Source organism: Pogoniulus pusillus, chromosome 9, assembly GCF_015220805.1.
Source record: "Pogoniulus pusillus isolate bPogPus1 chromosome 9, bPogPus1.pri, whole genome shotgun sequence".
In the NCBI taxonomy this organism is placed as follows: Eukaryota; Metazoa; Chordata; class Aves; order Piciformes; family Lybiidae; genus Pogoniulus; species Pogoniulus pusillus.
In genome coordinates this window covers 37,720,585-37,740,769 of record NC_087272.1, presented here as the reverse complement: position 1 = coordinate 37,740,769, position 20,185 = coordinate 37,720,585, and the positions used below count along the sequence as shown (strand labels likewise).

General features: G+C 47.8%; 1 protein-coding gene across 4 annotated transcripts in view; it reads right to left on the bottom strand.

The window, feature by feature from the left end:
- The window catches only part of SLAIN2 (SLAIN motif family member 2), a 53,531-nt gene that overhangs the window by 8,880 nt on the left and 24,466 nt on the right, over positions 1 to 20,185 (bottom strand). The window contains exons 4-8 of one of the 4 annotated variants that reach the window (XM_064149238.1): positions 17,273 to 17,434; positions 14,360 to 14,719; positions 8,227 to 8,364; positions 4,942 to 5,000; positions 1,796 to 1,843 (exon numbers count right to left, since the gene is read on the bottom strand). In XM_064149238.1, the coding sequence (XP_064005308.1) occupies positions 4,951 to 5,000; positions 8,227 to 8,364; positions 14,360 to 14,719; positions 17,273 to 17,434 (710 nt within the window). In that variant the 3' untranslated portion in view covers positions 1,796 to 1,843; positions 4,942 to 4,950. Of the gene's footprint in view, positions 1 to 1,765; positions 1,844 to 4,941; positions 5,001 to 8,226; positions 8,365 to 14,359; positions 14,720 to 17,272; positions 17,435 to 20,185 lie in introns of those variants that run through there. The other 3 variants (XM_064149234.1, XM_064149237.1, XM_064149235.1) reach the window with 3 other exon arrangements.

Sequence of the window (20,185 nt, the reverse complement as noted above, 5' to 3'; positions counted from 1 at the left end):
CAAGGACTGTAAAAGAGCAAATAGCTGAAAGGGATGTGCCAGGTCTCCATTTGCAGTGAGGAATGACAGCAACTATAAAGTGGGATACAGAACTGGCAGTGCTCACTCTGTAAAGGTTTAATGAAGTTTCATCAAGTTAACTTTCTGTACATTTCCACAGCTCCAGACTAGGCTATCCTCCTCCTCCTAGGTGTTCCAGACATCCAGAGGAAGGGGAAGAATTGGCCAGCTGGAAAGGCTGCACAGAAACCTTTGCAGAGGAACTGAGTGGGTGGTCTTAGGCCAAAGCAGCACACTGAGAGCACTCCTCTCTGCTTGGTGTGAAACATTATGAAGATGATTAGAGATATCCTAGGAAGCCAAGGGAATCTGGGCCAAAGGCATTACACTGTGCTAGAACCTTCTGCATGGCATGAAGGTCACTCTAAGAAGTTAGGGCTGGAACACCTCTGCTGTGGGGACAGGCAGAGGGAGCTGGGGTTGTTCAGCCTGAAGAAGACTCCAGGGGGACCTTAGAGCTGCCTTCCAATACATGAAGGGATCCTACAGGGAGGCAGCAGAGGAACTTTTCCTAAAGGTGTCTGAGCCATAGCACAATGGCAATGGTTTGAAGCTGAGGGAGAATAGGTTTGGACTGGATCTGAGGAAGAAGTTCTTCAGTGTGAGAGTGGTGAGACTCTGGAACAGGCTGCGCAGGGAGGTTGTGGCTGCCTGCTCCCTGGGGATGTTGAAGGCCAGGCTGGATGAGGCCTTGAGCAGCTGAGTCTACTTGAGAGGTTGCAATAGATGATCTCAGGTCCCTTCCAACCTGAACCATGACTCTATGAAGTTAGTGTTGCCAAACCACTGAGAGAAACACCTGCATTCTGCCAGCCACCTTCAGCTCCTGTACTGAAGACACTGACAGTCCTTAAAGGATTCTAACACATATAGAGCTCATAAACTGGTCTCAAAGGAAATGTGGTCTTTAAATTCAGATCTTCTAGACTGCAAGAGGCAAGAAGACAGCTATACTTAAAAGCAAAGCCATGAGCTTGTTCTAAGATAGTGAAACTGATGCAGTCAGAATTAGAGATCAGTTAAAAGTCATCTCATTGCATTTGAGCCTCAATCTGTTTCATTATGCTCTCAAAAAGAAGCCAACTTCAGCTGCTAGCAAACTGAAACATTACACACAACTGTTTCTAACTCCTTGAGGGAAAAATTACCCATCTAAATGACCTCTTTGGGGATTAATCTTCACATTCTGGGGGGGGGGGAGAAAGAAAGGCACAAAAAGAAAGGCACAAGCACCTGAACATGTATGTGCTGAACTAGTTGATGTTCTATGCTAATCTCTTCAAGCATAAACTTGTTTCCAAGAATGACATTTTCATTTGCCTGCTGATGTTTGCACAAAGAACAATACTGAAAACTTTTGGTTTAGAGCCTGCATCTTGGAATGTAAACATTTCCTATCCAAATGTAGCTCTAAGGAATAAGGCTTCAGAATCCACTTTTCTAATCAAGATTCTCTAATTAACAAAAAGAGTCACCAGTCCTTGGGTTTGCTCTCCAAATCCAATGTTTAGCTTTTTCTCCTCTGCAATACAGGGTTTTATTCTTAATGCTTAGTCTAGAAAGTTAACTTCTGCAAAGCAAGGACCACTTGGTTAATCTTGACATGCAACAGCAATTTTATTCCTCTAGAGTAGGTGAGATTTAATGCAGGTGAACAATTATCTGAGACTCGCTGGAGCTTGATAAGAGGTTGTAAGTTAATTACCTCCTTTTGCAGATGGAGTTTGAAGAAACTGTTTGGTTTTGAAGGCAGCACGAGGCAAATGTTTCTGCCTTTGCAGAGCTGTTGAAAAACAAGAAGTGTTATATTTGTCTGCCATAAGGAAACTAAGTTTACTGGGAATTTCAGAATTGTATCCACTGGTGAAGCAGCATCAAGGAACAGAGTGAGGAAGACATCAAAAAGCAGGTATGACTCTGGAAGCAGTGAGGCTTGGGGGTTTTTTTAATGGTGCTTGCTCTTAATGTCAAAGAGTTACAGAGAAGCGTATCAGAGATTTTTTGCAGTGCAAAATATGCAGGTTCTGGAAGAGTAAAGCTTCTTGGAGGGCAGGAAGCCCAGAAAAGCAAAAAAAGAAACAAAACCCAAAACAGTAAATTAATACACCAAAGGGATAAACAAGCCACCTAGCAAACATGCTACAGCAATGGGTGCAAGATTAGATACAAAGATGAAAACTAAACTGTCAGGTTTGACCTACTGGGACAAAACTTCTCGGTTTAAAGGGAGTTTCACACTTAGAGAAGTCTAAGGTTTTGTCTAAATGGGATCAGATAAACAAACAGTCCTTTTCAGTTCTGCCACTGTAAAGCCATTTTGAGACATGCCTGGGATTTTTCTCCTCCAAGAGGGTTCACACTTCAAATGAAGATGCAGCACGAAGAATTATCAGCTGCCAGCACGTAGACAGCGCGGCAGAAACTGGGTTTTATTGCTCCTACTGCCCTGCCTTTTTTTTCTAATAGCATTGAAGGGCTGATGCTGACTTGATATGACCTCACTACCTACTAGTTAGCAAGAGAAAAGTGCTCCAAGAGCTGTGGAATCTTGGCAGGGAGAGAATTACCTATGGCCAGAAGGAACGCAACGACTCAGCCTATTTTGACCGCAGCCTATTTACAGAGGGGGAAAGGAGGAAGGCAGTCAATGTAATCACAGAGCTTTGCCTACACAAAGGCTTCTTTAAATGATTTATGCACAAACAAACATCTCTGCCCACCTCACTGGATGGAGTTTTACACCAGCATAAAACTGCTTGTGCTAGCAAGGCTTATTTCCACTGTCAGAAGGAAGAAAGATGGGGACGGAGCTGTGTATAAATATCCTCATCCTGAGTAAGGAAGCTCAGTAATCCTGTCACTGACTGGTGAGCATCACTACACTAAGAAGGTAGGGGGAAGAACAATTAAAATCCTAGTAATACTAGTAAATACTTTTCTAAACCCATCTAATCATTGCCATCACCTTTCCTATCTTTCAGTCAGTGCAAAATTCAGTGTTTTGTGGACCACAGAAGAAATTCATCAGGGGTTTCCCTTCATTCTGAAGCTATGCCTGGGTGGTCTGTTCACTTTAGTCTTCTCTAACCAGAACCTGTCATTTCCAAACAGACAGCAGGATGGAACTGAAGTGTTTATAAAATGCTGCTTATGGCTATCAAGACTACAAAACTATTTCTGCCCAAAAAGCACAAGGCAAGAAGCAATTCTTACTCAACTTCTGGCACGTAGTCCTGCTAGAAACTTTAAGGCACAACCATAAGCAGCCAAAGCAGCACAGTAAGATGGTTAAAAATGAGCACAACTCCCTAGGAATTCAGTGAGGCAGACCACTGGCCAGAGTGTTTCTGTCCACAAGTGTTCCATTAGATCATTTTTCTCTGAAGCAGTGTTTTTGTTGTACCACACAAAATGAAGAACAGCTTCATCCTTCACGCTTAGATTCTTAGTTTGCCCTAATCCATTCAGCTGGAGTTAAATGTGTCACTGTACGTGGCACTAAGTTTCCTCCCCCATCATTATGTACATGACTTACAAGTCAGAGATGTGGGATGATAGGGAAGGCAATTAAAATATATCCAATTCCTTCCTTCTCACTGGAGACTGCAGGAAGCAGAGGCTCCCAAGAGCTGAACAATTCTGTGTACTGAAAAGACTCTCAGACAGCGTCATTTGAGCAGTGCTGAGGACACAGGCATGGAGTGCATGTGTCTCCACCCTGCTGCTCCTGAAGTGCCCCAGTCTGCTAGGACACAACCTGTCACAAATGGGGCACGCTGAGTACACAGCTAGGTTTACCTCAGCTCAGCAGGAACACTCCTCTTTCCTCAGAACGTCCCCTTGATGCTTTAACTCTAAGCATGCCAAGCAGCTGACCTTAGCAAGTAGAACAGTTGCTTTACTGATGGGTTGGACAGTCTATAGCTTAGCTCTTTGAAAGTGTATTATATTTAACTCTGCTTGAAGGCTTAACAACCATGTGCTAATGGGGCCAGGCAGCTACAAAAGCATCACACACAGTGCACTAGAAAGCAGGCAGCTCCTGTGTGGAAGCCACCCTAGCGCTACAGCTTTGCACCATCTATGTGGCACAGAACTCTGATCCAGAGACCTCCCATCACTCTTAACACTTCAAAAAGACACCTATTCCTTTAAGAGGAGAAGTACTACTCTATATTCCAGTGTTTTGAGATGAAATATTTAATAACTTCCACATCAAAAAGCACTTTCTGCCTAATGGCATGGAAAATGAAGGTCTAAGTGAAGATTCTTAACAGTCCCAACTGCTATTTAATTCAAACTCTTTCCAGCAAGAAATTGGATTTCTTTCACCACATTGCACCTACAACTTAAAATGCCAAATGTTTTACAGTTGTACCTCTAGACATCTTATGGGTCTTCCCTCTTTAAGCTAAAGTGTGTCTAATTTGCCAAAGCATCCACAACAGGAGCTGTCTTTTCAGAAGCTTACTGGATTCCTAACTCATTTTTGAATGCCAGCAACCAGAGCAAGTTCAGTGTTGCAGCCACAGCAAATGTGCAAGTGAATTATAAACAGCAGGTCTTTGCACAGGGGGGAAAGTAGTGACCTCAGGTGACAAGCCAGCATCTTTGCAAAGGTAAGCTCATGCAAAACTAGCAGGTGTATGAGGAAACTTCAAATCCCAAGACCCAAAAGTCATCGCCAAGGGGAAAACAAAAAATCGCTGCCATTTAACAGTGCTTTGTGCAAGGTGACAAAACACAAAAGCCAACAAAACCAAAAAGTATACCAGAAATAATAATAACAAAGAAAAAAAAAGGACACAATTCTGGAACTTTTTAATACAATGTACAGTTTTGCAGGAAATTTGGTAATCCAGACTAAGCAAAGATACTTACTCAGTGACTTCATACACAAACCGTTTTACGATTGTCAATAGCAAGACTCTGACAAACATCTGTAAGAGCAGGGAAACTGTAAAAGCTAGAAATCTGGGCTTCAGCAGTGATACTTCAACCTAAGCTGCTCTAGAGTGCTTCACATCTGGGCAAAGACTCTCATGAAAGGCAAGCAAATCTTCCATAAGCATTTTTGTGATCCTCGGTTCACCCACATGTTAAAACAACACTCGGCTCTGCTGAGACCCCATCTGGAGTACTGCAGCCAGTTCTGGAGCCCCCATGACAAGAGGGCTGTGGAGATGCTGAAGCATGTCCAGAGAAGGGCCACTGGGATGCTCAGAGGGTTGGAGCAGCTCTGCTATGAGCACAGACTGAAAGAGTTGGGGCTGTGCAGGCTGGAGCAGAGGAGGTTCCCAGGTGGCCTTCTTGTGGCCTTCTAGGATCTGGAAGGGGCTACAAAAAAGCTGGGGAGGGACTTTTGAGGCTGTCAGAGAGTGCCAGGTGTGGGGGGAATGGAGCAAAGCTGGAGGTGGGGAGAGTCAGAGTGGAGGTGAGGAGGAAGTTGTTGAGCAGGAGAGTGGTGAGAGGCTGGCAGGGGTTGCCCAGGGAGGTGGTTGAGGCCCCATGGCTGGAGGTGTTTGAGGCCAGGCTGGCTGAGGCTGTGGGCAGCCTGCTCTAGGGTAGGGTGTCCCTGGCATGGCAGGGGGGTTGGAACTGGCTGATCCTTGTGGTCCCTTCCAACCCTGCCTGATTCTGTGATTCTATAAAATCCACGTAGAAACATAATGCACACTACTTTGGCTCCTGCAGTGAACTCACTAAATACTCAGTACTGAGAGTTCTGCTGGTTGATCTTTCCATGACATTTCACTGTGACTACTCTCAAATCTGGAAATTCAGCCAACTAAGCTGCTTTCTGTGCTCTTCCTTTCCTAGTTCACTCAATTTTAAAAGCACTGAATATAAATCAGCACAGATTTTCCCCTTCATTTTCTTTCAGACAATTTTGACTATTTTTCTTATCACCAAAAATGGCACATTTTGGAGAGCTGTTCTCCAAGTGCTTTACAGTTTGGTAAGCAGAACAGCCAAGTATTTGGATCCACACTCATGGAGCTTGTAAAATCTCATCTTCAGAGTGTGTGTGAAGAGGGGAAAAAGAAGGCAAGGGGAAAAGTTCATGGGGATGACCTATATGAACAACCACAAGGCACACTCATTTCTTTGGCTACAGCATCACACATCACTGACTGATCTGAGTCACTACAAAGAAATGCTGTAGTCTTTCTGTTCTCTTTATTCTGTGTTTTGGTTCCATTAACACTGCTTTGAAAGGAGTAGCTCAGCTCAGTGTGCCCTTGCTGGTTAAAAAGGGGCAGCTCAGTGTGCCCTTGCTGGTTAAAAAGGGGCAGCTCAGTGTGCCCTTGCTGGTTAAAAAGGGGCAGCTCAGTGTGCCCTTGCTGGTTAAAAAGGGGCAGCTCAGTGTGCCCTTGCTGGTTAAAAAGGGGCAGCTCAGTGTGCCCTTGCTGGTTAAAAAGGGGCAGCTCAGTGTGCCCTTGCTGGTTAAAAAGGGGCAGCTCAGTGTGCCCTTGCTGGTTAAAAAGGGGCAGCTCAGTGTGCCCTTGCTGGTTAAAAAGGGGCAGCTCAGTGTGCCCTTGCTGGTTAAAAAGGGGCAGCTCAGTGTGCCCTTGCTGGTTAAAAAGGGGCAGCTCAGTGTGCCCTTGCTGGTTAAAAAGGGGCAGCTCAGTGTGCCCTTGCTGGTTAAAAAGGGGCAGCTCAGTGTGCCCTTGCTGGTTAAAAAGGGGCAGCTCAGTGTGCCCTTGCTGGTTAAAAAGGGGCAGCTCAGTGTGCCCTTGCTGGTTAAAAAGGGGCAGCTCAGTGTGCCCTTGCTGGTTAAAAAGGGGCAGCTCAGTGTGCCCTTGCTGGTTAAAAAGGGGCAGCTCAGTGTGCCCTTGCTGGTTAAAAAGGGGCAGCTCAGTGTGCCCTTGCTGGTTAAAAAAGGGGCAGCTCAGTGTGCCCTTGCTGGTTAAAAAGGGGCAGCTCAGTGTGCCCTTGCTGGTTAAAAAGGGGCAGCTCTATGTGCCCTTGCTGGTTAAAAAGGGTGAAAACAAAAAATGAGTTTCATTTACAAATATTATCTTACATTCCCTGTCAAGCATTTAGACTACTGATTAATTTTTATTACAGAAGCTGCATAGCTCAAAGCTCTCCACACAATATTCATAATGTGTGCTTCCCTTGAAAAATGTCACTAAAGGTTACTGAATTCTGGAAGTTGCTTTAAAATCCACTGGTCAGGAAACATTTAAACAGCAGAAACTGTCAATGTTGACAGATAAGGAAGCACTGAATATTTTAAGTTTCATTTGATTTGGTTTCTTTAAAGTGATCATTTTCAAGAGGCTTGAAACTAGCAACATTCTCATCTGGGCTGATTTGGTTTGCTTTTAAATTTGTAAGCCTGATCTGAAAACATCAATGTAAGTTTAACCCTTACTTGAAATGTCTTTCCTTCTCTTGTTTTGTCACCTGAAAATGATTTATTCAGCCTCAGATTTTATCCACTCTTTTTAAAGTGTCAGTTACTGCTTTAGAATCATAGAATCAAGCAGGTTGGAAGAGAGCTCCAAGCTCATCCAGCCCAAACTAGCACCCAGCCCTAGCCAATCAATTAGACCATAGGATCATAGAATCAGCAAGGTTGGAAGAGACCTCCAAGCTCAGCCAGTCCAACCTAGCACCCAGCCCTAGCCAATGAACTAGACCATGGCACTAAGTGCCTCATCCAGTCTTCTCCTGAACACCTAGTCTGGGTGAACCTGTGTCCCATGAAATTAGAATAGCCCACTGTTGGGCTAGTGGCTGTTAGGTTGTCCAGAAGTGAACTGCTGAGTTAAGATCTAGGTCTATATTTTCATTGCCTAGTAAGTTTTTGTAGCCTGAATTAAGAAATTCATCAGTGCAAAGCATTACAGCTTCTGTACAGCACAGAAAACCAACCAGTTCCTGAAGTGTCTTAAGTCCCTGTATTTTTACTCTCTATAGTATTTCTACACCTGCCTTTAGAAAGCTCTGAATGACCTCTTAGGAAGAGATCAGACATTCTTTGAATGCCATCAGTAGTAGCTTTTGTGTGCCAAACAAAGCTGATTGACAGAGGTATGGTTAAAAAACCCTCCAGATTAGCACCTCCAGTGTGGCATGCACTTTTTTTCCCCCCTCTTTGTCCCAAAACTGGCTTAATGCCAAAACAGAGGCTGAGGTGCCAGTGAAGGTACTTACTGGCTGAGGCTTGAGGTTGAATGCGAGGTATCCCTCCGTTTGGCACTTGGAAGTTGGAGTCACTCCTGCTGTTTTTCACAGACTCAGCTTGGATGTTGGATGTCCTGGACAGGTTTGGAAGACTGCGCCGTAGCTTTTCTGTACAAAGTAACACACAGAACACAGCATGAGGGTAAAGGGAGGGGATTCTGCCCCTTGGCTCTGCTCTCTACACCCCACACCTGGAGTACTGTGTGCAGTTCTGGAGCCCTCAGCACAGGAAGGACATGGAACTGTTGGAGCAAGTCCAGAGGAAGTCACCAAGATGCTGAGAGGGCTGCAGCAGCTCTGCTATGAGGACAGGCTGAGAGAGTTGGGGCTGTGCAGCCTTGTACTGAAGAACTTCTTCCTAAGATCCAGTCTAAACCTACTCTTGCTCAGCTTAAAACCATTCCCCTTTGTCCTTTTGTTAGACACCCTTATGAAAAGTCTGGTCTAGGGTAGGGTGTCCCCGCCCATGGCAGGGGGGTTGGAACTAGATGATCTTTGTGGTCCCTTTCAACTCTGACTGATTCTATGAGAAGACAAGGCTGCCAGGAGAGCTTGGAGTGGCCTTCCAGTATCTGAAGGGGGCCTACAGGAAGGCTGGGGAGGGACTACTGACAAGGTCTTGTAATGACAGGATGAGGAATAGTAGGTATAAACTGGCAGAGAGATTCAAACTAGATGTTAGGAAAGGGTTCTTTGCAGTGAGGGTGGTGAGACACTGGCACAGGTTGCCCAGGGAGGCTGAGGCTGCTCTCTCACTGGAGGTGTTCAAGGCCAGGTCAGATGACTCCTTGAGCAACCTGTTCTAGTGGGAGGTGTCCCTGCCTATGGCAGGGGGTTGGAATTGGCTGATCCTTGAGGTCCCTTCCAACCTAAACCATTCTATGGTTTAACCTGCTGCTGGACCGAAGTTCAGGTTATGAACCCACAGCTGACCCCCAATTATAAGTAACACAGAATGTCAGCCACCTAGAACTCCAATGCAATTTCAGAGCCTATCTTGTTCAATTAAGGCCAGTGGTACCCTGGTGTGCCTTGGTAAAAATGTGTCCAGCAGGTCTAGGCAGATTTTCTTCCCTTTCTGCTCTGCCCTGGTGAGACCACACCTGCAATACTATATCCTGTTTTGAGCTTCCCAATTCAAGAGTCCAGTCTGCAAAGAGTCCAGTAAAGAGCTATGTGGATTATTAAGGGGACTTGAACATCTCTCCTATGAAGAAGGGCTGAGAGACCTGGGGCTGTTTAGTCTGGATAAAAGAAGGCTGAGAGGGGATCTGATCAATGCCTATAAATATCTGAGGGGTGGGTGTCATGAAAAGGGGATAGACTCTTTTAAGTGGCACCCCATAACAGGACAAGGAATAATGGGTACAAGCTAGTACATAGAAGTTCCACCTCAATATGAGCAGAAGCTTCTTTATTGTGAGAGTGACAGAGCACTGGAACAGCAGAGAGTGTTATGGGACTATGGGTTTTGTTCTACTGTTAGGTTTGCCTATTCAGTTTCCCTAATTGCACAGTCTTTGAAGTCTACCTGGAATGTGATTTATAAGTAGAATGCTTACTTGAAGATTGAAAACACATAATGCTGTTTGAGTCAACTTTCAGGACTACCCAGTCTCATACCAACACATTATACAACAACTAACAGCCACCCACATGGAAAGAAACTCTTTGTACACAGCATTTATGCAGGTGACACCAAGCAGAGAGGTGCTGTCAACATGCCAGAGGGACAGGAGGTTCAACAAGAGCAAACACAGGGTCCTGCACCTGGGCTGGAACAATCCTCACTGTCAATACAGACTGGGGAATGAGGTGTTGGAAAGGAGCCCTGTGGAAAAGGACTTGGGAGTGCTGGTGGCTGAGAATCATAGAATCAACCAGGTTGGAAGAGAGCTCCAAGATCATCCAGTCCAACCTATCACCCTGCCCTATCCAATCAACTAGACCATGGCACTAAGTGCCTCAGCCAGGCTTTGCTTGAAGACCCCCAGGGACGGTGCCTCCACCACCTCCCTGGGCAGCCCATTCCAATGCCAATCACTCTCTCTGTGAAGAATTTCTTCCTAAGAGGCCACCCCCCACCTGGCTACAATGTCCCTTCAGGTAGTTGTAGACAGTAATAAGATCACCCCTGAGCCTCCTCTTCTCCAGGCTAAACAGGCCCAGCTCCCTCAGCCTCTCCTCATAGGATTTGTGCTCCAGGCCCCTCACCAGCTTCGTTGCCCTTCTCTGGACATGTTCCAGCACCTCAACATCCTTCTTGAATTGAGGGGCCCAGAACTGGACACAGTACTCAAGGTGTGGTCTGACCAATGCTGAGTACAGGGGAAGCAGGATGTGAGCCAACAATGGGTGCTGGAAGCACAGAAGGCCAATGACAGCCTGGGCTGCATCAAAAGCAGCACTGCCAGCAGATCCAGAGAGGTGACTCTGCCACTTTGCTCTGCTCCAGTGAGGCATCACCAGGAGTACTACATCCAGCTCTGGAGCCTTCAATACAGGAAGGACAGAACCCTCCAAACCATAAATCCCAAACAACCTCTTACGAGCTCTGAACAGCTACGCAACACACAGCTGCACTGCAAGAGAATTCCTTGGCAGTGCTTCACAAACACATGATCACAGGCTCTATTTTGATCCCCCTGCTATGTTGGTACCTTGCCTCTCATGAGATATTTTTGCTGTAGCTCATTTAGTATGCACCAAGACTCTCATGAAACCCCCAGAAAAGACTGGGAAGTGAATTGTCAGCTAAGTCACAACACAGCTGATTCGTTTCTGCACAGTCTACTCCCTACCTAGAATTTCCCCAAATCACTATTGCTAGAGGAGATTGAAGCTAACATTTTCAAAGCTGTTCCTGAATTGCTAATGATATATGCAGGATCATGATATATGTAGGCTGAAGATGAGGCAGCAGTGTGCCCAGGTGGCCAAGAGAGCCAATGGCATCCTGGCCTGGCTCAGGAGCAGTGTGGCCAGCAGGACAAGGGAGGTTCTTCTGACCCTGTACTCAGCACTGGTCAGGCCACACCTTGAGTGCTGTGTCCAGTTCTGGGGTCCTCAATTCAAGAGAGATGTTGAGGTGCTGGAAGGTGTCCAGAGAAGGGCAGCAAGGCTGGGGAGGGGCCTGGAACACAAACCCTATGAGGAAAGGCTGAGGGAGCTGGGGGTGTGCAGCCTGCAGCAGAGGAGGCTCAGGGGTGACCTCATTGCTGTCTACAACTACCTCAAGGGACATTGTAGCCAGGTGGGGTTGGGCTCTTCTGGCAGGCACCCAGCAACAGAAGAAGGGGACACAGTCTCAAGTTGTGCCAGGGGAGGTCTAGGCTGGATGTTAGGAGGAAGTTGTTGGCAGAGAGAGTGATTGGCATTGGAGTGGGCTGCCCAGGGAGGTGGTGGAGTGGCCGTGCATGAAGGTGTTGAAGCCAAGCCTGGATGAGGCACTTAGTGCCATGGTCTGGTTGACTGGCTAAGGCTGGGGGATAGGTTGGACTGGATAATCTTGGAGGTCTCTTCCAACCTGCTTGATTCTATGATCTTCCCCAGAAGCTTCAGTCACTGATTTTTACTGACTAAAATCCTACAGTTTCATAGTCAAACTTTGTAAATGGCATAAACTTCTTTGCTGTATTTGGGAATCAAAACAATCAACATTTCTATGTCAGCTCCACACAGACATTTTTTACCTGAAAGAGGGGAAAAAAAAATAAGGTGAATTCTTACTGCCTAAGTAAATCTTCTTGCTGAAATTAGGCTTTTGTTTGCCAGGTTAGCAGCTGTATTTCTTAAAATGGGAATATGATTGTGAAATGGACACAGACAGTGGCACTGAGTGCAGCCTCAGCAAGTTTGCTGATGACACCAAGCTGTGTGGTGCAGCAGCCAGGCTGGAGGGCAGGGATCCACCTAGAGGGACCTGGACAGGCTGCAGAGGTGGGCACAAGCCAACCTCAGGAGGTTCAACAAGACTAAGTGCAAGGTCCTGCATCTAAGTCGAGGCAATGCCAAGCACAACTCCAGGCTGGGCAGTGAGTGGCTGGAGAGCAGCCATGAGCAGAGGCACTTGGGGGTGCTGCTGGAGGAGAAGCTCCACAGGAGCCAGCAGTGTGCACTTGCAGCCCAGAAAGCCAAGCAGAGCCTGGGCTGCAGCAGCAGCAGTGTGGCCAGCAGGGCCAGGGAGGGGATTCTCCCCCTCTGCTCTGCTCTGCTGAGACCCCACCTGGAGTCCTGCATCCAGCTCTGGAGCCCCTGGGACAAGAGGGCTGTGGAGATGCTGGAGAGTGTCCAGAGCAGGGCCAGGAGGATGCTCAGAAGCTGCAGCAGCTCTGCTGTGAGCACAGCCTGAAAGAGTTGGGGCTGTGCAGGCTGGAGCAGAGGAGGCTCCCAGGGGACCTTCTTGTGGCCTTCCAGAATCTGAAGGGGCCTCTAAAAAATGCTGGGGAGGGACTTTTTAGGCTGTCAGAGAGTGCCAGGAGTGGGGGGAATGCAGCAAAACTGGAGGTGGGGAGAGTCAGACTGGAGGTGAGGAGGAAGTTGTTGAGCATGAGAGTGGTGAGAGGCTGGAATGGGTTGCCCAGGGAGGTGGTTGAGGCCCTGTGCCTGGAGGTGTTTGAGGCCAGGCTGGCTGAGGCTGTGGGCAGCCTGCTCTAGGGTAGGGTGTCCCTGGGCATGGCAGGGGGGTTGGAACTGGCTGCTCCTTGTGGTCCCTTCCAACCCTGACTGATTCTATGAAATTCCAGCCCAGTTAAAGGAGTTCCTGCCAGATTGCTACCAGGAAAAAACAACAAACATTCAAGCAGCAAAGAATCCCAGCAGGTTCCATCATTGTGTTCCATGCCAGTACAGCACAACTGTGTCAAGTTTACTGCAAGCTTTGGTTTTTTATCATGCAGTAGTTTGCAAAGCTTTGAGAGATCCAAAATATCCAACAAATGCATGACAGAAGTACCAACATTTTCAAGGCTCTCTTTATGCTCAAAGAGTTAAGAGCCCTGCAGTGCCAAAAGAACACATCCAGCTACCTCACAGCTACATGCACACATAAATTGCCACATTAGCCTGATCTGACCACAGGTACTTTCCCTGCATTTCATTCTGTCATCTCCAAGGCCTAAACCCTCTTGGTGAGTGATGGTTTCCCTGGGGCTGTGCTTTATTTCAGTGCATTTGCCTGCCAAAGATAGAACTTGGTCACCACAAAACTCAATTACTCCCTGAGTGACTGAGTACCATCTAAAATAAATGTGAGCCTATCAACTCAAGACTGCAAGGACTCCCCGGCTGAACTGAAGCTTTGCTTGCTCTGCTTTCTCCTCACCAGCTCAGCTCACACAGATATTATACAGGCACACAATAATGCCTGAGGAGAGGGACTTGAGGGTGCTGGTGGAGGAGAAGCTCAATATGAGCTATCAGTGTTGCTCTGGCAGCCCAGGGAGCCAACCAGAGCCTGGGCTGCAGCAAGAGAAGTGTGGGCAGCAGGGCAAGGGAAGTGATCCTGCCCTTCTACTCTGCACTGGTAAGACCCCACCTGGAGTACTGCATCCACTATTACAAGAAGGCTAAGGATATGCTAGAAGGTGTCCAGAGAAGGGCCACGAGGATGCTCAGTGGGCTGGAGCTGCTCTGCTATAAGGAGAGACTGAGGGAGTTGGGGCTGCTCACTCTGGAGAGCAGAAAGCTCCGAGGTGGCCTCATTGTGGCCTTTCAGTATCTTAAGGGAGCCTACAAGAAAACTGGGGAGGGACTTTTGAGGCTGTCAGGTAGTGATAGGACTGGGGGGAATGGAACCAAGCTAGAAATGGGTAGATTCAGACTGGACATTAGGAAGAAGTTCTTCAGCATAAGGGTGGTGAGAGCCTGGAAGGGGTTACACAGGGGGCTGGTGGAAGCCTCATCCCTGGAGGTGTTTAAGGCCAGGCTGAGTGAGGCTCTGGACAGCCTGATCTAGTGTGAGGTGTCCCTGGGTATGGCAGGGGAGTTGGAACTGCATGATCCTTGTGATCCCTTCCAACCCTGACCGATCCTATGTTTCTCGAGCTCCTTTACAGGAGCTACACAAGTCCTTGTGCAACGACTTTGGGAGAGGGCTCCTTACCTTCACTTTTGACACTGCTGGTCTGCAAGTCTGTGGGATGGCCTTGAAGAGAGAGGCGAGGCTGCTGCAAACGGCTGATCATGGGCTGGGGAGACACTCTGCTGTACTCGATGCTGCGAGCAGGCGAGCGCGAGCGCGGGGAGTTCCTGGGAGACTGCTTTGGTGAGGGCCACGGAGAGCTGCGAGGTGATGGTGAGAACCTGTTCACAGCAGGGTGCACTGCGTGGTGTGTGCCATCCTCTTCATCTTCCAGACTCTGTGCATCCAGCTCCTGATCGCTGAAGGTGCCTCTCCTGGTGGAGTTGCAAGAAGAACCAGAGCTACGCCGAGAAGCAGTCGCTGCGTACTCCTGCCGCAGGCCTGGCAACAATGACAGCATTGGTTACTTGCTTCCAGCACACAAATGCTTCTAAGGAGAGCTGCATGCAAATATCTACCCTGTGCTCAAACTCAACTTGGACTCACCTTAACTCCTTTCATTTGAAGCACTGATTAAGTCCAGATTTGTATCAAAAGAAGTCATCTACCTGCATCCCACAGAGACTGAAACTGCCCATGTTTAGGCTCAGATCATCCACATCTACCTGAGCAGAACATCTTAAGTAGGGAAGCTTCAGTAGTTCTGGAATGCACACACCCCAGAAGGTACAAATAGTCCAGTGGGGTGCAGGAAATGTTTTAACAGAAGCAAGTACTTCTAAAAGGTCTTTAGCTTTTAGCATTGGTGTGCTGCGTGCTTGCTTCTCTCCTCACCCAAGCTGGGTACCAGCAGCAGAGGCTACATCTTAACCTTGATACCCTACAACATTTATAGCAGCCACAATGAAATTGCTCTTAGAATCATAGAATCAACCAGGTTGGAAGAGACCTCCAAGATCATCCAGTCCAACCTAGCACCCAGCCCTATCCAATCAACCAGACCATGGCACTAAGTGCCTCAGCCAGGCTTTGCTTGAAGACCTCCAGGGACGGTGCCTCCACCACCTCCCTGGGCAGCCCATTCCAATGCCAATCACTCTCTCTGTGAAGAACTTCTTCCTAACATCCAGCCTATACCTACCCTGGCACAACTTGAGACTGTGTCCCCTTGTTCTATTGCTGGTTGCCTGGGAGAAGAGGCCACCCCCCACCTGGCTACAATGTCCCTTCAGGTATTTGTAGACAGTAATAAGATCACCCCTGAGCCTCCTCTTCTCCAGGCTAAACAGGCCCAGCTCCCTCAGCCTCTCCTCATAGGATTTGTGCTCCAGGCCCCTCACCAGCTTTGTTGCCCTTCTCTGGACATGTTCCAGCACCTCAACATCTTTCTTGAATTGAGGGGCCCAGAACTGGACACAGCACTCAAGGTGTGGCCTGAGCAGTGCTGAGTACAGGGGCAGAATAACCTCCCTTGTCCTGCTGGCCACACTGTTCCTGATGCAGGCCAGGATGCCATTGGCTCTCTTGGCCACCTGGGCACACTGCTGGCTCATCTTCAGCCTACTATCTATCAGTACCCCCAGGTCCCAACTTACTTACTAAGTCTTCCAACTTACTAATTCATGTAAACCCAAAACAGCTATAATGTAAAACTACCCTTAGAGAAAGCATCTGTTAGGGTCAGTGGTTCTTAAGTGAGGTGCACACACCCCAGGAGGTACAAAGAGTCCACTGGGGTGCAGGATGAAAACGTTTTACTGCTGATCAAGTATTTGTTTCATCGTTACCTCATTCTTTTAACATTTCTCTTCATGCATACAGTTGTGATTTGTTGGTGTGAGTAATGTATTAGTAAAGCAGTAGGTGCATATGAGTTAGGAAAAAAATATACACACATGTATTGTTTGAGGGGTTTTTCTGACAGAGAATCATAGAATCAAGCAGGTTGGAAGAGACCTCCAAGCTCATCCAGTCCAACCTATCCCCCAGCCCTAGCCAGTCAACTAGACCATGGCACCAAGTGCCTCATCCAGTCTTTTCTTGAACACCTCCAGGGTCTGTGATTGCAGAAAGTGGCAGTAATTTCAGTCAGTCTCAGAGGGCCAAAAAGACAAAGTCCCAACTGAACCTATAATGGAGAGATAGCAGCATAGAAGTTTCACTATTCTTTGCCATATTTGCTTTGCATTTTGGGGATTTCAGTCATGGTTTAAACACCGATGGCAACAAGACTGGATTACATCAGGGAGGCACAGATGTCCTGACAGGACTCCAATCTAACAGCCACTCTTTTAGCATATACTGTATGGCACAAATCCATACACTCTCCAGCACTGCTTTAGTCCACTGTTCCTCAGGAACACAAACTCTGCACAGCACCTTCCTTTCTTTATCCTGGAAGCAGCCTTCTTGGGAGAAGTCTCACAGTATCACCAAGGTTGGAAGAGACCTCACAGATCATCAAGTCCAACCCTTTAGCACAGAGCTCAAGGCCAGACCATGGCACCAAGTGCCACGTCCAGTCCTGCCTTGAACAGCTCCAGGGACGGCGACTCCACCACCTCCCCGGGCAGCCCATTCCAGTGTCCAATGACTCTCTCAGTGAAGAACTTTCTTCTCACCTCCAGCCTAAATCTCCCCTGGCACAGCTTGTACATATGTACATCCGTGATAGACTCAGAGTCAGCCAGCTTGGAAGAGACCTCCAAGATCATCCAGTTCAACCTATCACCCAGCCCTGCATTCTTCATTTCAGTTCTTTCTGCTCTTCTCCTGCTCCTTCTCCACCCTCCACCTTCTGCCACCATCCAGGGTCCAATCTGCCTCCATCCCCACCCCATCCCCAATGCTCCTACCCCATCCCCACCCTGCCACCCCATCCCCACCCTGCCCTTCCACAGAGGCTCAGTCCCACTCCTGCTAAGCAAGTGCTGCTGCAGTTACTAATGAAAGGATCAGCTACTCAAGTCTGTTTTCAGGATGGAAAATACTTACTTTCCTCTTGCATTCGTGCTAAAATCTGCACATCTGTAACATCATTTAGCTTGTAATTAGACCCAATAGAGTCTTCATCCATCTCAGATGCACTTAATTCACTGTCCAGAGAGGACTGTGGACTTAGTGGAGGATTTCTATCTGCTGAACTTCTATAATGACCTAGAGAAAGAAAATAATGAAAGTAATACAAAGTTTTGGTTATGTTTCTTTAAAGACAGGGATAAAAAAGGCAAACTGCATTTCTTGTCCTAATAGAAGAACCTCCAATATAAAACCAGATTGACAGGCATCAGTGTTCAGAAGGAGCAGGTAGGCTTTTCTTTTGCACCACTTCATGTTATGAGTTTTGTTCCATTCTAACTTTATTCTGGTTTGTTTGGGGGTTTTTTAATTCCCTTAAAATTGTGGAGATCTTACACCTTTTAAGTTATCTTCTAAACCTGTAAGCAAGATAGCCACCAAGGTGCTCAGAGGGCTGCAGCAGCTCTGCTGTGAGGACAGACTGAAAGAGCTGGGGCTGTGCAGTCTGGAGCAGAGAAGGCTCTCAGGTGACCTTCTTGTGGCCTTCCAGTAGAATCATAAAATCAACCAGGATGGAACAGACTTTTAAGATCCACTCCAACCTAGCACCCAGCCCTATCCAGTCTGCCAGACCATGGCACTAAATGCCTCATCCAGGCTTTACTTGAACACCTCCAGAGACAGCAACTCCACCACCTCCCTGGGCAGCCCATTCCAATGCCAATCACTCTCTCTGACAACAACTTCCTAACAACATCCAGCCTAGACCTCCCCCTGCACAACTTGAGACTGTGTCCCCTTGCTCTGTTGCTGGGTGCTTGGCAGCAGAGCCCAACCCCACCTGGCTACAGCCTCCCTTCAAGGAGTTGTAGACAGCAATGAGGTCACCCCTGAGCCCCTTCCAGGCTGCACACCCCCAGCTCCCTCAGCCTCTCTTCATAGGGTTTGTGTTCCAGGCCCCTCACCAGCTTTGTCGTCCTTCTCTGGACACCTTCCAGCATCTCAACATGTCTCTTGAATTGAGGGACCCAGAACTGGACACAGGACTCAAGGTGTGGCCTGAGCAGTGTTGAGTATAGTATCTGAAGGGAGCCTACAAAAAAGCTGGGGAGGACTTTAGAGGCTCTGAGGGAGTGACAGGAGTGGGGGGGAATGGAGTAAAGCTGAATGTGGGGAGATTCAGGCTGGAGGTGAGGAGGAATTTGTTGAGCAGGAGAGTGGTGAGAGGCTGGCAGGGGTTGCCCAGGGAGGTGGTTGAGGCCCCATGGCTGGAGGTGTTTGAGGCCAGGCTGGCTGAGGCTGTGTGCAGCCTGCTCTAGGGTAGGGTGTCCCCAGGCATGGCAGGGGGGTTGGAACTGGCTGCTCCTTGTGGTCCCTTCCAACCCTGCCTGATTCTGTGATTCTAACTAGTGAAGGTCTATCCCCAGCATGAAGGCTGACTGGAGGGGCTAGCTGTATCACTCAACTGGTGCAGTAAAAACACTTTCTGTGCAGAGAAATGAAGAACCATCTGAATGCTTTAACTGTGAACCCAGGCTGAAAATATTATTTACACAAGCAGAGCTTAGCCACTACCTTCTGAAACATAATCAAATCATCATAGTGGTGATGCCACTATCACTGAATTCATGCCAGATCATCTTTGTTACCTGTACCCAGGCTGCCACAGGATGCCCACAGCTCTTACACAAAGAACAACTGTGTACACATCCTGCTGGTGCATTCACTCTCATCTCTGCACTCTACCTTGCAAGATATTAAGTTGGACTGTATCTTTCTTGGCAATAAGGACTGCACAGAATTACAGGAGTTGGAAGAGACCTCTGGTGATCACCAGTGCAGGTTCACCTAGAGCAAGCTGCACAGGACAGCATCCCAGTAGTTTTCAAATGACTCTGTAGTTAGAGGCCCCACAACCTCTCCAGGCAGCCTGTTCCAGTGGCCTTCTACCCTCCAAGTAAAGAAATTTCACAGGAGGGGGTTGGAAGTGACCCAAAGAGATTGAGTCCAACCCCCTGCCAGAGGAGGGCCATACAATCTAGCTCAAGTCATACGGGTCCCTTCCATCCCCTGACATCCTGTGATTCTGTGGAATGCATCCAGACAGGCCTTGAAAGGCTCCACAGAAGGAGACTCCACAACCTCTCTGGGCAGCCTGTGCCAGTGCTCTGTGACCCTTAGAGTAAAGAAGTTCCCCTTGTGTTGAGCTGGAACCTCCTGTGCTGCAGCTTCCATCCATTGCTCCTTGTCCTAGCCCAGGGAGCAGTGAGCAGAGCCTGTCCCCTGCTCCTGACCCCCAGCCCTCAGAGATTTATTAACATTTATCAAGTCCCCTCTCAGCTTTCTCTTCTCCAGACTCAACAGCCCCAGGTCCCTCAACGTCTCCTCATCAGGCAGTGCTCCAGTCCCCCAGTTATCCTCATGGCCCTCCCTTGGACTCTCTCCAGCAGATCCTTGTCTCTCTGAAACTGGGGAATCCAAAACTGAACATCTCATGTTTAGATGAGCACTGATTGAGTTTGAAATGCTTAAAGCACAGCTTATCTGCAAATACTACTTGTTCTGTGTACACACCTTTGCTAAACTCCACCATCTGCCTTCTGGCTGACATCCCATTGCCAGTTATACTTCATCTGTCTGTCCTGCAGGCAGAGGAGCACTGTGGCACATCATGCAAAGCAGAGCAATGTAGATCAAAGCAAAAGCTGAGTAATGGCTCTGCAGAGAATACACTGCAGTGCAGGCCTCTCTTTACAAGCCCACACTGAACCAGATAGTTGGATTGTCAATGCAACTTTCCCTGCAAGCTAACTTGAGTTAAAGTATATTTAATAAGCCCACACTCTGACTGCAGAGTAGAGACATTTTCCAGGCATTAATTCCTCTGAT